This window comes from Macrobrachium nipponense, chromosome 18 (genome assembly GCF_015104395.2).
Source record: "Macrobrachium nipponense isolate FS-2020 chromosome 18, ASM1510439v2, whole genome shotgun sequence".
Classification (NCBI taxonomy): domain Eukaryota; kingdom Metazoa; phylum Arthropoda; class Malacostraca; order Decapoda; family Palaemonidae; genus Macrobrachium; species Macrobrachium nipponense.
Genome location: NC_087211.1, coordinates 33,627,985 through 33,646,605, shown reverse-complemented (window position 1 = coordinate 33,646,605; position 18,621 = coordinate 33,627,985). Strand labels below are relative to the sequence as shown.

Genomic DNA, 18,621 nt, shown 5'->3' with positions numbered 1-18,621 from the left:
AATGCTTTCAGCTTCCTAGCCATGGCGGTCTCCATTACGAATCTCGTGTCCCTCCTTGCCAGTAACGCTAACAACAACATCAACAACAATAATAACAACAACAACCTTAACAATGACAATGTGCTGGTAAATGCTGAGGTGTGGTGTCAAGGAACCTTGGGACGATATTTTGATTGATCTAAGGCTACTTTATGACAGCACACCTGTTAATTATTCTTACATGCAAAGGCAGCCGAGGATAGCTTTATAAAGTGTGCATCTCTAGTTCATTAGCTTAAACAATAATAACTGATTAACATTAAATGGGCCTAACTGGTTTCTGCCCTTACCTCAAATGTCGGGCGTTATGCATATTGTTTAGCAATACTCAGTGATTCTAGATCTTATTGTGTAGCAATATTTTGGACATATTTTTATTCCTGAAATGATCATCGGAAATAGATAGTTAAATACACAGACAGACTGATGTTGTTATGAATATAACCACCCGCAGGATGGAAACGAGGACAACAACAACAACAATTTGGACCTCCTGACGATGGTGACCTTCGCAGGGCGAAAGAGGCGAGACTTAACACTACCCAACAATACCTTTTCTGATTCGGAAGGACAATTTACTCCGGACCCTGACGACGTAGCTGCCGGAGTAGCTCTGCTTTTCCTAAGAGTGTGGTATCAAACGACGCGTAAGATGGGTGATGCCGTAGCAACTGGGGGTTCAAGTGCAGCCACTGGGAACGTTTTCGAAGATGCTCGCGGTAACAGAGACTTACGTATATCCCCTCGAAACGTTTATGATGTCGTCCTCATCAGGGATTTAAGTACGACTCATGGAAACGTTTCTGAAGACGAAGTCTTAGTTGATGATCAGAGTACAGACTCTGGAGACATTTCCCAAGGTATGAAGGCAGCCAGCATTCTCCAAAAAGCCCTTGGCCACTCTATTGAAGACTCCGTCGCTTTCAAAGACTCGAACCCAACACGATCGTTGATTGGAGGAGGGAAGAATGGCCAATCTCCTCATGAAGGCTGCGTGCTGAAGGCTCTGTGCCAGGCAAACAGGATTAGCGCTGAATTTGGAAACTAGGAGAGGATATCGCTGAAGTCATGAGGTGAGTTAAATGTGAAATTGAACCTCAAATACGTTTTAACGATTAGAAATTGAATTCATGTATATACTGAATAAATACAACGGTGGATTTATAAATAAAGAGGTTGGCAAATATTAAGGGAAACATCTTGCCTGCGTCGCTGTTAACAAGAAATTTCTTTACTGTATGAAAGGTAACAATATTTTTTATATTCATTACTATTTTTTTTATTTTGTGTATATATTTTCTTTTACTTTTTTACTATCATCACAATGGACTGTGGTAATAGCAACACTATAGTGGCATTTACATGTGTGTACGTGTACGAATATATGGGATTGATTTTAAACCTTTCATTGTGACTATCACACACACACAGAGAGAGAGAGAGAGAGAGAGAGAGAGAGAGAGAGAGAGAGAGAGAGAGAGAGAGAGAGAGAGAGAAAATATGTTCTGTATTAGTTTGATAGGTAAACATTTACTGTACACGAAATATGAGTAGCGCTAATGATCGTAAAGCAACTCTTCTGAGCAATTTCACAAGGACGCCATTTGTACAAATACTACAACAATTTCATTCCGTCTGATTCCAGCTCCGCCTTCGTGGAGTTCCTCCCGGGTTGGCAATCGGCAAGATGGCCTCTGAGCCTGGCAGGAAGCAGGGGCCGTTCGGGAACAGATTGCCTCTCTCTTTACAGGTGTAGCTTACCTGGATGGAACAGCATCACCACTGACGAATTTGAAAGACATATGACTCATTCATTGCAATAATTTATTGATTTTCGCAGCCCTACTCGTATTATTGTAATAAAGGACATTCGAGAGCAGTCTAGAGTATTCATGAATGAAATAGGTCAACGTATAATATAGACTAAGCATGGAAGTATATTAGCAATATATAGATGTTAATGGTTAGCGGTTAATATCATCATTTTAGGAAACCACTAACAAAAAATGATATTTTTTATTATTACAAGTGAGACATAAAGTATTTGCTCATCTCCAGGCCAAAGAAAACTGTTAACTCTTAGAAAATTGTTTAACGTGACATTCTGTACTGACCTCCTTTAATTAACCTGCTCCAGTATTAAAGTCTCCATGTCCACTTTTAAGGTAAGTGGGCCAACCTTGTTAAAAGAGAGAGAGAGAGAGAGAGAGAGAGAGAGAGAGAGAGAGAGAGAGAACATAACGGTATTACACAAGTCAAGAAAAAAAACCTGATTGTGATCAACGTGACTTTGAGGATGGTTATGACGCGAGTTCGCTCGTCCATGAGGTGTTGGGGATGTCAAATACAACCGTGAATTGCAGTTCTTTGAGGTGGCAGCCCCGTAAACTTCATTATTCGCAGCCAAGTTGGTCAATGGGGCGAAATAACTGTCTGCTTAGCGTCTCTGTACGAGCAACGACACAACAGAGTGAGCGAGGGTCCCGTACTGTGTGAGAAGGTGTAGGAGCGTCATCTGGGTGTCTCAGAGGACTCCTTCTATGTAAGACTGATATTACTCTGACGGTATTAAAAGTCACGTTTCTTCTTTTGCACTCATAAAGCGATGTTGGGGCGGAGAGATTGGATATCTTTATTGTCCATGATATCCTTTACAAATCCTACGGGATCCTACGAGTTTCCTGGTAGAAATGATTACCCTAGGCATGTGATAGCGGCCGGTGATTATCAGTCAAGGATGCCCAACTTTCTGCTTCAGAATCTACAAAGGATCCCTCCGCAGCATGACGTTCCAGGAAGGATATCTCCAGGCCCTTTCAGGTTACGCGCCCCACATCATCCTGGATATCCTCTTAAGGACGTCCTTGGCAACAAGTGGCATTCGAATCCAGATCGAATGAATTCCGCGTTTAGTGAGCCACTCATGGGTCATCCGCGCGAAGTCTTAGAGATGTTGCCCGAGGCAATTTCGGAAGTGAGGAACGCCTACCTCAGGAGTTACGCAACGACGACCACGACGACGACGGAACCTCCCGTCATATGGTTTCCGAACCAAGGAGACGATTGCGAACAGGTGAGTTGTCGCTGATTTCTGTTTGCTCTTCCTTAAAGATGTCTGATATAATTATTTTGCCTTCCAACGCTCTTTCTGTATTTCATGTTCTTCGTTTTGTAAAAGAGGAATATGCAGGCACATTCAGACATGCTGCCGGAAGATTCACTGTAATTTCATCGCGGTAATTACATCGTGGTGATTTCATCGTGGCAATTTCATCACATGGTAATTACACTGCATACATTTTCACCGCATTGTGATTATTTCGTAATATATCTCATCGTCAGTGATTTCATTGTATGGTTTCTTTCACCGCAAGCTAAGTAAACCGCACAAGGCAAAAAAATGAATGAATAACAAAATATAATGCACTTGTTTTTCTGTGAACCGTTCTTTGTATTACTGTTATGGTTGTTGATGGGGATCAAAGCATTTAACTATTTGCAAAGTAGTCTGTTTGTTTACTTTTCCTACATAAGCAATTTCATTGTCTTGATTTTTCGTAGATTAAGGATTTTTCCTTATTTTTAGGCTTTTCATGATTATCCTATTTTAAGCATGATTTTTTTTTTATCTTAAAAAGTAAAAATATATATTCAGTGTTGGAAAAGCTAATTGGAAAATCTAGTTGGATAATCAACTGTAAAACTTTTTACAGCATATTTAGTTTCAGAACGTTTATAACTTTTCTAACACTCACCAAACAACTTTTAGTATTAATGGGGGTTTTAAATGTCTTTTTATTTTTTATTTATTCTTTTAGCGTCGATGATTATCAGTTGTTCGACCCCAGTCTTATATCTAACTCAATTTATCAGTCTAAGAAAAAAATCTTTATTTGTATGAACTCTTACATGGGACTTTGTTTTACAAAGCTGGTCACATTGATTTATCTATAACCCTACCTATGAATGTAAGAATTCATATCCCGGTATTTTCTTTCCTTTTTAATGATTGCCCCATTTGTGCACTCGTCTGAAAGTTTACTTGTTCACCTTCCGCATTTTTCTCACTGTAGTATATCACTTCACTTGTCCATCGGCGTAACTGCCTATGAGTTTATTCGTTCAGCAGCTGAGAATCTCTTCCGTATCTTCAGGAACCTGAAGGAGGAGGAGGAGGAAGTGGCTTCAGCGCTTCAGCCTTCTAGCCCTGGTCATGTCGGCCACGAACCTAGTCGGCCTTCTGGCCAGCAACGCCAACAACAACATCAATAACAACAATAACGACAACAACCTTAACAACAACAATGTGCAGGTTAGTCTTTGGTTGTATTCCGAGATAGCTGAACGTCTATCAAGAGAGCTCCGGCTCGATTTTATGATGAAGTCTCGTGTGTCTATTCGTACTTGTCGTTAGTCGACTACGGCTGGTCGCAGATCAACTACTCTGGGAAAAGGCGTATAGTCAACACAAAGATGACTGGAGATATGTGGAGTAGAAAGCACGCGAAATAATATGCACAATTGTATATGAAAATTAAAATTTTTTTCCATGTGAAATAATAGTATGCCACATAGATTAAAAGGCCCACAAAAAGATTATTTACTAAAACTAAACCATGAATTTCGATTGCCAGTTTTAAATCGTGATCACTAGGATTGAAGATGCCAAACCAATTATTTGGATTTATCGTGTAAATGCTTTTTTCGTTAGCCTTTTAAAATTCATATATATATATATATATATTATATATATATATAATATATATATATATATATATATATATATCTATCTATATATATATATATGTGTGTGTGTGTGTGTGTGTGTGTGTGTGTGTATTCTAAAAGGCTTATAAACACAATATTTACACGACAAAACTAAGAAACGTGGCAATCGAAATGCCTACGTATGTATCATAAGAGTACATAAATAAATTTGAGGCTTTTTGCACTTGGAAGAGCGTCCCGCTGCAGCACCTTCCTCACACAGGATGTCAACGAAAACAATGCCAATAATAACGTCGACCTCCTGACGATGGTGACCTTTGGCGCCGGTAGAAAGCGACGAAAGAGGGAGAGTCCCGACGGAAGTTTTCCTTCGTCAGGAAGCGGCAACGAGACGAAGAATGCGATAGAGAGTTTCCAGGAAGATGGCAAAGAAGTGAACGCTTATGACGGCTTTGGACATGATTTTGACTCTGATGAAAACCTTTGCTGGGCTGAAGACGCTGAGGATCTCACGGGTTAGTGAATTTCTCTCTGTCTCTCTCTCTCTCTCTCTCTCTCTCTCTATGAAGCTTAGTTTATATGGCCTAAAAGTGTTTTATGGCCATTTTATCTTCATATTATACTGTTGTATTACAGGAAAAGATATTCATGTTCATGTAATGATATGTTTGTTTGCATATGACCTACTAAAGGGTATTATTACCAGAGTTTGTAATGATTCCTATAAAGACTGTGTATACAACCGCTTTGACATTTCATATGAATCAGGTTACCTAAAATATTTTATTTTGGTGCTAAAATGCATCATTTAGTCGTTTCAAAAAGTGGTCTATAGCCACGTTGTCATTGATGCCCAGTTTGCCTGTTTTCTAATTCAGTTTCATTGAAGATCGAAGCAGAAAATAATCTAGGTCCTTTGCAGCCCAGGAAGTGACTGCTGTGGTGTCCTTGCTGTTCCTGAGGGCGGCCGTGCAAGCGTCCCTCACTGACCATTTTGGATGCCTTCGTAGGAATTTGTGTGTGACGAGCGCCCTGGCAGCTGAGTGGGGCGATTTGGCTCGCGTGATTGCGCCTCCGTTGAGGTATATACTGTTCTTTTTTTTTTTTTTTTTTTGTTTTGTTTTTTTTTTTTTTTTTTTTTGGCTGATTGTTGAAATAAATAGAATTTCCGTGGAATTTGCTTGACCATAGTTATTGGTTGTCTCATGTTGATCGTTGTTTTTGTCGCAAATCATCCTTTTATTTACTTATTTATTTATTTATATTTGTGTCACTGCGTCAGATTTCCACTGATAATGGAAAACGGGTTTGAGCAAACGAATCAAGGCATTAGAAATACTCCATTCCTGATTTCGTGTCTCACATGTTCAGTCAGGTAGGAGACCTGTATCAGCAAACTGTCATAAGCCAAGCTGAGGGTAAAAAAAACTCGATGTCGGAAGAAATTTTGTTTAACTGACTGAATTTGCTCTCTTCCCAACGTATTAAGATTCAAGCCCAGAAAATACAAAGTAATTGCAACGAAAGTATAAAAAGTTGATAGATTTACAATAACTCAGAAAAGCTGGCTGGCAGTTAGATACAAAAGAAGTAGCTCTCATAATCTCCTGGAAGATGGGGCGGATTAGGGTTTACGATGACACATTCAAAAGCAGTCAACTATAAAGGGATAAAGCACAAAGCACCTGATTCCCGTCTTATCTTCGTCAGGATGCTCTATTTGTTTCATATGAAATCTTTATAAGACATACTATATATATATATATATATATATATATATATATATATATATATAAATATATATATATATACATATATATATATACATATATATATATACATATATATATATATATATATATATATATATATATATATATATATATATATATATATATATATATATAATTATATCACATCACCGTAATCACATACAAGCATTAAGCTACAAATCTCCTTTAATATCCGAAGGGGAATTTTTTTTGCGAACTGGATATTAAAGGACATTCGTAGTTTAATGCTCATATGTATGTATTTGTGTATGCGTTTGTATGTGAAATTACCTTGTGCCCTTGATGTTAATTCTAATCGATGTTTTCCTCCATCACTTCCAATCGATTCAGCGAATTCCACGTCAACTCGATCTCCGAAGGAGCACCTGGAATAGATGCTCCAGCGCTTCTGGAAGCTGGAAGGGACGGACTGACTCATAAGGACAGTAGGGAGTGCTGTCTATCACACCACTGTCCCAGAGAAATCTGGGACAAGTTGACGGCCGGAGAATGGCATCACCTGATAGGAGAGCGATGAAACCATTGAGTATATCTAGGGCCAGTTTAGTTATCATCATCATCATCATCATCATGAAGGTCAAAAGTTATGGAATACTTGGAGATGGTAGAACATAAGACGTAAATAAATAGATAATTTGTTTGAATTTTTTTCAGTATGCCTGACCATACAGCAGAGAGAAATATTCACGAAATCACATTTAGCTTGTAAACAAATAAAGCCTATAATTGTACATGTACATGTATGTTTGACACATTTTGAAAATATAGTGAAAGCTGCAAAAACCTGTCTTGTTACTTTAGATATAATGCAAATCATATAACCGTTGTGTGTATTGCTTTTATGTTTATAGAGAAGTCAACGTGAGAGATTTTATGGTTGGCGAAGAGAGAGAGAGAGAGAGAGAGAGAGAGAGAGAGAGAGAGAGAGAGTGTAATTGGTATGTTCGTATACTAGTGAAAATCGCATTCAAAGTCCTCTATTCGCACATGAGTGTAATTTGGAATAAAAGCTAAATAGTGAAGCACGGGGTCGTTCTCAGCCATGAAGCGATCAGGACAGCGAGAAGAGGAGGTTGGAGTGGTTGGACAGGAAGATAAAAGGACTCTAGAGATCTTTCCTATTTAGTGACTCCTGAGGTTTTTATTCGCTATGCGCTCACTTTTGCGGCGTGTTTAGTACAAGCCCGTTGGGGATGACCTTAAAAACATAAACAAAAGACTGTAAATATCAAGGTAATTATAATGACCCCGGAGAAATACTGGTCCTAGATAACGACCCCGAAAACCCTTGGTGATCACCCCCAAGGAAAGATCCGAATCTAAAGGAAGAGGAGGCGAAGGCGCTAAATTGAAATTGGGATGAAGGCCTAAAGTTGCCCTAAGAATTGAGAGTTCGAGAGGGTTGCCAGAGCAATGGGAGGAAGGCAGAAATAATGGAGGTAAAGTGATACGCTGAAAAAGAGGGTGCACGCACGGGCCAAATGGCCGCTGAAAAACCCGATAGTAATATCTACTGTGCACCATATAAAGTGCTCTCACGGCACTGGCGCCCTACTCGGTATTTGCATGTGAAAAGGTAGAATTGTTTACTTATACAGTAAATCACTCTGGATATTCCATTATGCATTTCATGAAATCATTTAAGAAAAAAAACGAGTAAGAATATATTAGCAAAAATAGTAGACATACTGCTATGTATACTTCAGCCACGAGGATCGTATAACAAAACAAGCAATGGTCTTTTTTCCGATGCGATATGAACGGTTTGAATAGCAGGCTTACTATGACAACTAACTCATAGAAATGGTCTAAAACAACTTATCAGTTCAATATACGGAGAAAAGAGACGGGGTAGACAAGCAAAAATGCTCAATGTCAGTTCCTGAACAACATCGGCACAACGAAAACAAGCAAGTTAATGTGTCACGAAGCACAGCGGTGCGGTACCAAACGGCCGCTAGAGGCATGGACGGAAGGCGCAAAAGACGTATGATCGCTCATTGTAGGAAGAGCACCGTTACAAGGCGCGCGTCAGTATTCATTCACCAATTACCTGCCTCCCTTAGCAACTAGTCACGCGTCGGGAGAGCCCCCGGTCATTGTCGGCAGTCAGTCACCTCTTGCAGTGAAAAAGTTCGGCAGCTCAACCTAAAAGCAACATTAGGAGGCCGCATCGAATATGTCGAGACGGGCTGAGAAGATTAAAAGTGATTCTAACATCTATTCTGCAAACTTTCAGAGTGGACTTCGAAGGATCGTACGGATTCCTACTCAAATTCAGTTCTTGTTCCATTATGCAGCAAGTGAAATCTAAACAGTTACGGTGATATCAAGTGGATTTATACAGAGAACAGGTGATGCAACATGCTGATCATCAGCCTAATACTGCCAGTGGTACAGGTGTTGTATGGAGTCTCCGTTGAAAGCCAATGGCTACCAAAAGATCAGAGAACTCAACCTCACCCCATGTTTTGGCATAGACCTCCAGCTCGCCCCATCCTTGAAACTCGTACTTTACCAAGGCCGGAGAATAAACTTAGGAATCCTCCTGATTCCTACCAAGAGATGTCTTACCCCCTTCCAGGAATCCCTTCGTTCAAATCCCCTCGATTACCATCAGCCAAGGGAACCGGTGCTCGTTATCCATCGCACAAGCATCCACAGGAGCCATCCAAGTTCTTGACGTCTATCTTCGATCCCTTTGGCTTCTTTTCTGCTCCAGGGATGCGGCTGGAAAGAACGGAAGCCCACAGAGCATTCATGAGAAGAGTCGGGGGACAGAACCCCACAACAACGGAGTCACCACCTCCTCCAATGGTCTATTTTCCCGAAGGAAGTAGTGACGCCTGCCAAGACTTCAACCCAAGTGGCTTCAACACATACAGCTTCCTTTCATTTCTCTTCTCCGTGGCGAACCTTGTGGGTCTAGTAAGTACTCCTTTTCATGTATGAAGGATTATTACTTTAGGAACCCGGTGTGGAAGAGGGATAAGTGGAACATTTCTGTGTTGGGTTCACTATGTTTAGGAGTGTCGATTATGTTTACAAGGACCTCAAATCACAAGTCTAAAGCTGAGAATTTTTAAAAATCTTAATATAATCTCATGTAACTGTCAAGTATTTAACCGGTGTTCAGAAACTTGTGCTGTCCTCAATCTCTAGAAAAATAATTTTAGGATGCTCACTGGACATATAAATGTCCATTTACTTTCTAAGGCGATTAATGAATTTGTTTCTTACTGTTTTGCCTGTAAAGCATTTGGCAGGTATTCAGATCCAGTGAATAGTAAAATACCAATAAATAGTCGTGTCTTTTTTATTTACAAAACATAAGAAAGCAAATAATAACAAAAAAGGTAGATTTTGCTATACTGTAGGTGCGTGTGGTACCAAGTAAAATTTATTTTCATCTGTGAAATATGGATGTAGTGTGATCCCATTTTATTTCATTTGTACGCTGTAGTTAGTGGATGTTCCAAGTACACTAACCAAAGGCTTTTTTTTCAGATTGCAAACAATGTGAACAACAATTTGAGAAACAACAACAATAACAATAACGATAACAACAATAACTTAGGCAACATCAATGTGGCCAACAGTAATTCCAATCAGAACAACGAGAATAATGTTGACATCCCTGCTGCTATGGGACGGCGTCGGCGTCGGGGAGTCGAGGGCTCGGTCGAAGAAGACCTTTTGGAGGGGTAAGTTCGATCCCTCACAGGGGGAAGACTTTGGGCCCGGTTCCTGACATAAAACATCCTGCTCCCCCACCCCCCCTGCGGGGAATTGACCGTTAGATGGTCGTTAGTTGACACTGGTGCTGGTTAAGGATTGGGAGGTTAGGTTATCACCTTAAACAGTTTAACCCTTCCAAAGCGTGTTGCTGAGTATATTTATAGATACACACAAACTCATACATGCATACACACACAAATATTTATATATATATATAGATATATATATATATATATATATATATAATATATATATATATACATATATGCGCGCGTGTGTGTATTTAGTAGAACAATAGATTCAACAATATGCCATTTTGATATGAAATGCAGGACTTCCCTTTTCTTAACTTTCTCATTAAATGTGGAATTCAAGTTTACGTGCCTCAGTTGAAAAGTTTCATAGATAGACGTTAGAAACAAAATTATTATTATTATTATTATTATTAATTATTATTATTATTATTATTATTATTATTATTATTATTATTATTCTAATACAGGTATAAAGGCAGCACAGATCTAAGACAAAGAGAAAACTCAACCGAGTTGGTTGTGATGGATTTCATCGAGGCGATGAAGGTCGCCCTTCTCACTTCTGACGAAGGCTGCGCTCCCTCAGGAACTTCTGCGAGGCTAATTCCAAAGCCATCACTCGAGGACCACTGGCTGATATCATATCGGAAGTGTTCAGGTGAGGTCGAGTTTCGGATCGCCTGATGAAGAAAGTGATATGTAATATTTAATATACATATATATATATATATATATATATATATAGATATATATATATACACATGTATATCTATATATATGCATATACATGTTTATATGTATGTGTATACATACACACACACACACACACACACACACACACACACATATATATATATATATATATATATATATATATATATATATATATATATATATATATATATATAAGCCACTGAGGGGTTAGAGGTGTTTATTTCTGGTGACAGAAGTTCACTCTCGACGTGGTTCGGAAGTCACGTAAAGCCGTTGGTCCCGTTGCTGAATAACCACTGGTTCCATGCAACGTAAAAACACTATACACACAAACAAATAAACCAAGAGGGAGGATGTGAGGCTGATGTTGACAGTAAGAGAAAAGCTGCGTTGGGGAAGTGGAGAGAGGTAGCTGGAGTAGTATGTGATAAGAAAATGCCAATCAAGCTAAAAGTCAAGATCTATAGCACATTGATAAGACCAGTGTTAAAGTGTGGATGGTAAACCTGGGCTCTAAGAAGACAAGAGGAAGTAAAGCTTAAGAGAACAGAGATGAGAATGCTGAGGTGGATTATGGGAATATCACTGTTGAGAGATTGGAAAATGATGAAATAAGAAGGGCAGGCTTAGTAAAGATTACAGAGGTGATAAGGGCACGATTGAGATGGCATGGGCATGTATTGAGGATGGATGACGAGGAGGGAGTGAAGAGAGCTTGGGAGGAATCTGTTAAGGAAGAAGATCGAGAGGGAGACAGAGAATTAGATGGCGAAATAAAGTGAAGGAAGATATGGAGGGAAAAGGTTTGGTGGAGGATGATGCCTTTGGTAGAAAGCAGTGGGAAAGGCGCATCGGGCAACCGACCCCTTAATGTAGGGATAACAATGGGAAAGAAGTAGTATATATATGTATATGTGTATGTATATATATTTATATATATATATATATATATATTATATATATATATATATATATATACATATACGTATATATACTTAATTTACTTGATCAAAATTAATTACCTATCCTCTTAAATTTTTAACTGATCTATTCCTTATTATATATATATATATATATATATATATATATATATATATATATATATATATATATATATATATATATATATGTATGTATATATATCAGCAATAAGTCACCAAACACCACGTGACAAATATGTACGTAAATAGCCACATGAAAGGTGAAGAATCAAAGACCAGGTACCCAGCGCTTTCGTGTATTGCGTACATTCTTCGGGGTACAAAGTAAAATAAATAAATAGAAACATAAACAAGAAAATTTACACAGAACAAAGATCAAAGCCATTAACAAGCAAATTATCATTACAAATTGTCACTACCAAACAAGTAAGAATACTTTAAAAGTGCTTAAGAACTGAAACTGCAGTAGTATAAGAGGCTGTTGCTAAAAGGTGACATTGTATTTCCCTACAATTTTATAAACAAGGTAACTATCTAATTTAAAAAGACCTGAACTCAGATTCATTAGTTGATCGTTAAAATGCTTAATAAATGCAGATTCAATTATGTTTCTTTTTACAATATGGTTACAAAATATTACTTCAGATGCATTTTTCCAGTCTATACTATGGTTAAAATCATTCATGTGTACAAATAAAGCACTCGTCGATTGACCTGTTCTAACTGCGTAACGGTGTTGTTTTAGACGGTAATCTAGTTCTTTACCAGTTTGACCAAGGTAGTTATAATTACAGCCAGCACAAGGAATCGTGTAAATGCAGCCACTAGTCTGTTTTGGGGAATTACGCACAATGATATTTTGAAGTGTTCCTGAATTTTTATATACCACATTTATCTTGAAAGTTTTCAGTAATTTCTGAATAAAAGAAAGATTGACATTATATGGAAATTTGTCAATTAAAAACTTTGGGTATTTTAACCTATTTCCTACGTCATATATTTTACAATTCTCGGAGTCTAGGAATTCCGGACTGCATATCCGTAGTGCCCTTAAAAACATGCTACAAAAAACTGAGAGTTTTACATTAACAGGGTGGTCTGAATAATAGTGGATATATGAACAAACATTGGTAGGTTTCCTGTAAACATCAAACACAAAGCTTCTATCCCTTCTATGAACCAAAACATCTAAAAACGGTAATGAACAATTATTTTCTTCTTCAACGGTGAATTTAATAGAAGGTACCAAATTATTTAACTTTTCTAAAAATATGTTCAAATTTTCGCTCATGGGCCAAACACAGAATATGTCATCAACATATCGAAACCAAAGAACCCCCTTAGGCAAAATACCAGGTAATATTTTTACTTCAAAAAATTCCATATACAAGTTGCTAAGTACTGGGGAAAGTGGATTTCCCATAGCCATTCCAAACTTTTGATGGTAATAATTTCCACTAACAATAGGGAGCCTTTTGTGAGAGACAATATCTTAACACTGCCATATAATGTCAATCTTTCTTTTATTCAGAAATTACTGAAAACTTTCAAGATAAATGTGGTATATAAAAATTCAGGAACACTTCAAAATATCATTGTGCGTAATTCCCCAAAACAGACTAGTGGCTGCATTTACACGATTCCTTGTGCTGGCTGTAATTATAACTACCTTGGTCAAACTGGTAAAGAACTAGATTACCGTCTAAAACAACACCGTTACGCAGTTAGAACAGGTCAATCGACGAGTGCTTTATTTGTACACATGAATGATTTTAACCATAGTATAGACTGGAAAAATGCATCTGAAGTAATATTTTGTAACCATATTGTAAAAAGAAACATAATTGAATCTGCATTTATTAAGCATTTTAACGATCAACTAATGAATCTGAGTTCAGGTCTTTTTAAATTAGATAGTTACCTTGTTTATAAAATTGTAGGGAAATACAATGTCACCTTTTAGCAACAGCCTGTTATACTAACTGCAGTTTCAGTTCTTAAGCACTTTTAAAGTATTCTTACTTGTTTGGTAGTGACAATTTGTAATGATAATTTGCTTGTTAATGGCTTTGATCTTTGTTCTGTGAAATTTTCTTGTTTATGTTTCTATCTATTTATTTTACTTTGTACCCCGAAGAAGTGTACGCAATACACGAAAGCGCTTGGTACCTGGTCTTTGATTCTTCACCTTTCATGTGGCTATTTACGTATGTATATATAATAAATAAAATATATATATACATATATATATATGTATATATATATATATATATATACATATATATATATATATATATATATATAAAGAAAGAATAGATCAGTTAAAAATTTAAGAGGTTAGGTAATTAATTTTGATCAAGTAAATTAAGTATGTATTGAAATTGGATAAATCAGTGAGAAAATTCATGAGGTAAAATAATTTCATAACAGTAAACTGACGACGTTCATATAAGTACAAAGGAACAAAAATATGTTAGTTGTAGGAAAAGTATGTATGTGGCGACACCTGATCTTTGGATGAGGTTGTGGTTAAAAACTAATGTGAAAATTGGCACAAACAACACTTCCGGAAAAATCTCCCCTGGCTGCAACCACAGTTTACCTTTTTACTTTTCCTCCACCTTCGCTTCCTTTTCTCAGTCTTACTGTCCATCTTCTCCCAGTCCCCACTTTGATTTCCTGTTTTTCATCTCCTTTTTTCCTTGATCTCTATATCTTGCTGTCCAACCACTCCAACGCCAGCTTAAGTACTGAATTTTATGAATGCGTTCACAGTCCACATGTCGCAGATGGCTTACAAGTTTTGTTGACAGAAGATAAGAGAAGTTCAGAGTTGGAAAAAGAAAAAAAAAGTAAAAATATGACGGATAACATGAAGTTCAAGAGGCGCAAGTACTATATTTACAGTTGTTGTACCGCGATAACCCATAGGGTAGAAGCGGGTAGCATTCACAAACAGCCAACAGCACCTGTTATTAAAAAAAATGGCATTGTATTTTCCTCTTATATAGTAGAAAGGACATCCAAATATCATTATTATAAAATAAATTTTGTTAAGAAATATATACAAAATCGACTACCACTATCCACTACTACCTCATGCGGTGCAATGTAGGCATTAATTATTAAGGTTCTTTGCAGCGTGCCTTCGGCCCCTAGCTGCAACCACTTTCGTTCCTTTTACTGTACCTCCTTTCATATTTTTCCTTCATCTTACTTTCCAGCCTCTCCTGACACTTTGATTCATAGTGCAACTGCAAGGTTTTCCTTCTGTTACACATTTCAAACCTTTTACTGACAATTTCCATTTCAGCGCTGAATGACCCCATAGGTCTAGTGCTTGGCCTTTGGCCTAAACTCTATATTCAACTAAACTATTCACTACTATAAAAGAGAGCATCGGGATACAAGCTGGACTCTAGTATACTATTATAGTGCTGTTCATGATAAGGATACCTACATTTCTTGTCTGTAATTTTTATAACTAAATTCGGAATGTTATGGTTAATGTAAAACTAGTATATTTAAAAGTGAATTTCATTAAAACTAGTGTTGTTGTTTTACAATATATTTCTAAACCAGAAGCAAAGATTTGAGTACTTTACTGTTATCTTTAATGATCCAGTTGTTAACATCTGTATATCGGTCTCAAGTTTGTCTGAAGTTAACAAAATATTATCTTGATAATGGAGTTTACTAAGCTCTTGAACGTATACATTTAGCAAGCCTTTAATCAAATTTTGGTATAGTATACATGAAAAGTAAACTATATGTAGAAGTTACCACTTTATGTGAAATAAATATATCTTCATATTTATGAATAAGTAGACACAAATATATATATTGTTATTATTATATATATATATAATTTATATATTATCTATTATAATTATAATATTTATTTATATTATTATATATATGATTAATTAGGTATATATACATATATAGATATATATAATATATATATATATATATATATATATGATATATATATGCATATAATATATATAGAATATATATATAATATATATATATATAGATATTATATATATATATATATATTTATACATACATACATATAGATATATATTTATATATATATATATATATATATATATATATCAATATATATATACCTAAATATATATGCATATATATATATATATATATATATATATATATATATATATATACTATATATATATAGATATATATATATACATACATACATATATATATAATATATTATATATATATAACTATATATATATATATATATATATATATATAATATAATATAAATGTTCGTATATTTGTGGGCGCGACTATGGTCGAGTGTATGCATTTTGTATTATGTATATAATACATATTTACAAGAGAATTTTGTTTAATTTCTGTTGATATACAGCCGTATTTGACTCTCATGAATCATTGCTGAAAAAGTGTTTAATTATCCATCTTATTTCTCAGAATCCACAGTCGCATTTGACTATTATTTCTAATATTTATTGCTGAGAAGAATTTGTGTCGTTTGAAAACTACCTAAGCTGTGATTTATTGAATGAACCTCGTGAATCATTCATATAAGAATGAAAGTTTTTTTTTTTTCTAAATCGGGCTCCAGGATTTCATTTTAATCGCTTGAAATTCGCAGTCCAAACATTTCTTGTATAGAATTAGAATAAACCGGAGATTCATGGAATCAAAGTCGGATGAGACTCAATGTTCGTCTCCTTTTTGCAGTCAGGCCCTGGTCGATACGTACCCGAAGAAACTGCCGACATCCAAGGCCGCTCTTCTCCGGGCTGGGTCGAAGGGACGTCACAGCAAGACCTGCAACTCCTATCAAGCCGAATGCCGCGATGCCAGGTGGCGCCAGCTGACCAGTGACCTCATTTTCGATGACCCAGTGGTTGACAATGCTCTCGAAGAACTCTTCAGAGATTTTGGACTTGAGGCAGCCGACGGCCTGTTGAGTGCCATTTCATTTGTGGCGTTCGGGAGTTCCACGCTTTTGTAGGATAGATCGCAGAGGATGAAAGATCTGGCCCGTCTGCAAAAATTTATCCTACAGTTCTGACTCAATTGCTGTAAAGATATTTTGGCAAAGCTTTACACGGTTCTATGGTCCTCCGTTCATGTCTTTATTGTCGGGACTGATTGTGATGGCTTCATTTTGTGACGGAGATATTTCAATGTTGCCGCCTCATACTTGTAATATAAAACATCCTTGTCACTGGGTAATAACAATAATAATAAATACAGATTGTAATGCTCATACACACATATACACACACACGCATACACACATACATACACACACACAGACGTATATATATATATATATATATATATATATATATATATATATATATATATATATATATATATATATATATATATATATATATATATATATATATATATATATATATATATATATATATATATATATACGTCTGTGTGTGTATGTATGTGTGTATGCGCGTGTGTGTATATGTGTGTATGCGCATTACAAAACTGTATTTATTATTATTATATATATATATATGTATATATATATATATAATATATATATATATTTATATATATATATACATATATATATTTATGTACGTATGAGTATAAGCCAACAAATGAGATGCACAGTATGTTGGTATGAGCTGGGTTCAAAAGATACCTATGGACTTTTTAGATGTAACGTGGAAAAGAGACGGAAAAATACTATATTTAATTAGCAACCATCATAGGATTTCGAAGCTATTACCTAATTATATGCTGTACCCAGCAATTTTAATGTTATGGGTTTGGGTATAAGAAATTCTCCAGACGATGCTTCTGGCTGTATACGTGAAGTTTCCCGTAGAGCTAATATAAAAAATGTTATGGATAACCTGGAAAAATCACCAATACATTGAATCTAGCCGCATCAATATTGTGTAAGAACTTGGCAGTTATACATCGAATATTTTATTCTTTGTACACATGAATTATTGATCCTATATAACAACTGGAGAGCTTAAAAAGATTGTCAGAGAATCTTGTTTCATCAAGTGAACATTGGGTATGTTTGGAACTCGAACCCTGGAGTCGTCCAACTTGATGTTTTTATAACAATGCATAAATATATGCAAAGAAATGAGTATTTAGTTTTATACATGGTTTGCATGGTTATAAGGTGACCCTCAGTCGTTCTTAACGTTCATGATGTTCCTGTTTGTGACCGGATTGTCCCGGATCATCCTATTGTTGTTTTTTATTTTATTTTTTATTTTTTTATGCACTCTTATTTGAACATCGTGTTTCTTTTTCTTGTTTACTCTTCTTAAATTTCTTATAAAATGTCTCATTTGCACCCCGACGATAAGTGAATAAACATTACAGAACTGGGTTATGAACTTCTACTTTCCTGTGATATTTGTGATATTTTATACAAACACAGACACACATATGATAAATATAATATAATGTATGAGCACGTTGTTTATGTTTTAAGTTTAAAAGTCCTTATCTTTAGATTTTATCTATATACCATTGTCTATTCTGCGGATAACCACAGTCCTTAGTCAATTACAATGTAGAAAAAGTCACCAAAGCCCACTGTTATCTCCCGCTATCTAAGTTATTTGCGTG

General features: G+C 36.1%; 2 protein-coding genes across 2 annotated transcripts in view; both read left to right on the top strand.

Annotated features, from left to right (window-relative positions):
- LOC135196546 (uncharacterized) overlaps positions 1-4,244 on the top strand; it is a 6,389-nt gene extending 2,145 nt beyond the window's left edge. The window contains 6 exon segments of the mRNA XM_064223393.1: positions 1-126; positions 494-1,079; positions 1,082-1,112; positions 2,177-2,204; positions 2,798-3,112; positions 4,194-4,244. The exon segment at positions 1-126 is cut by the window's left edge and continues 53 nt beyond it. Of these exon segments, the coding sequence (XP_064079463.1) occupies positions 1-126; positions 494-1,079; positions 1,082-1,112; positions 2,177-2,204; positions 2,798-3,112; positions 4,194-4,244 (1,137 nt within the window).
- Positions 2,983-7,150, top strand: LOC135196737 (rhoGEF domain-containing protein gxcJ-like). Its single transcript, XM_064223555.1, has 5 exons — positions 2,983-3,112; positions 4,194-4,351; positions 5,030-5,282; positions 5,690-5,849; positions 6,891-7,150. Exons 2-5 carry the CDS (start codon positions 4,253-4,255, stop codon positions 7,075-7,077), a joined length of 699 nt encoding a protein of 232 aa, XP_064079625.1. The 5' UTR covers positions 2,983-3,112; positions 4,194-4,252; the 3' UTR covers positions 7,078-7,150.
- The last annotated feature ends 11,471 nt before the right edge of the window (positions 7,151-18,621 follow it).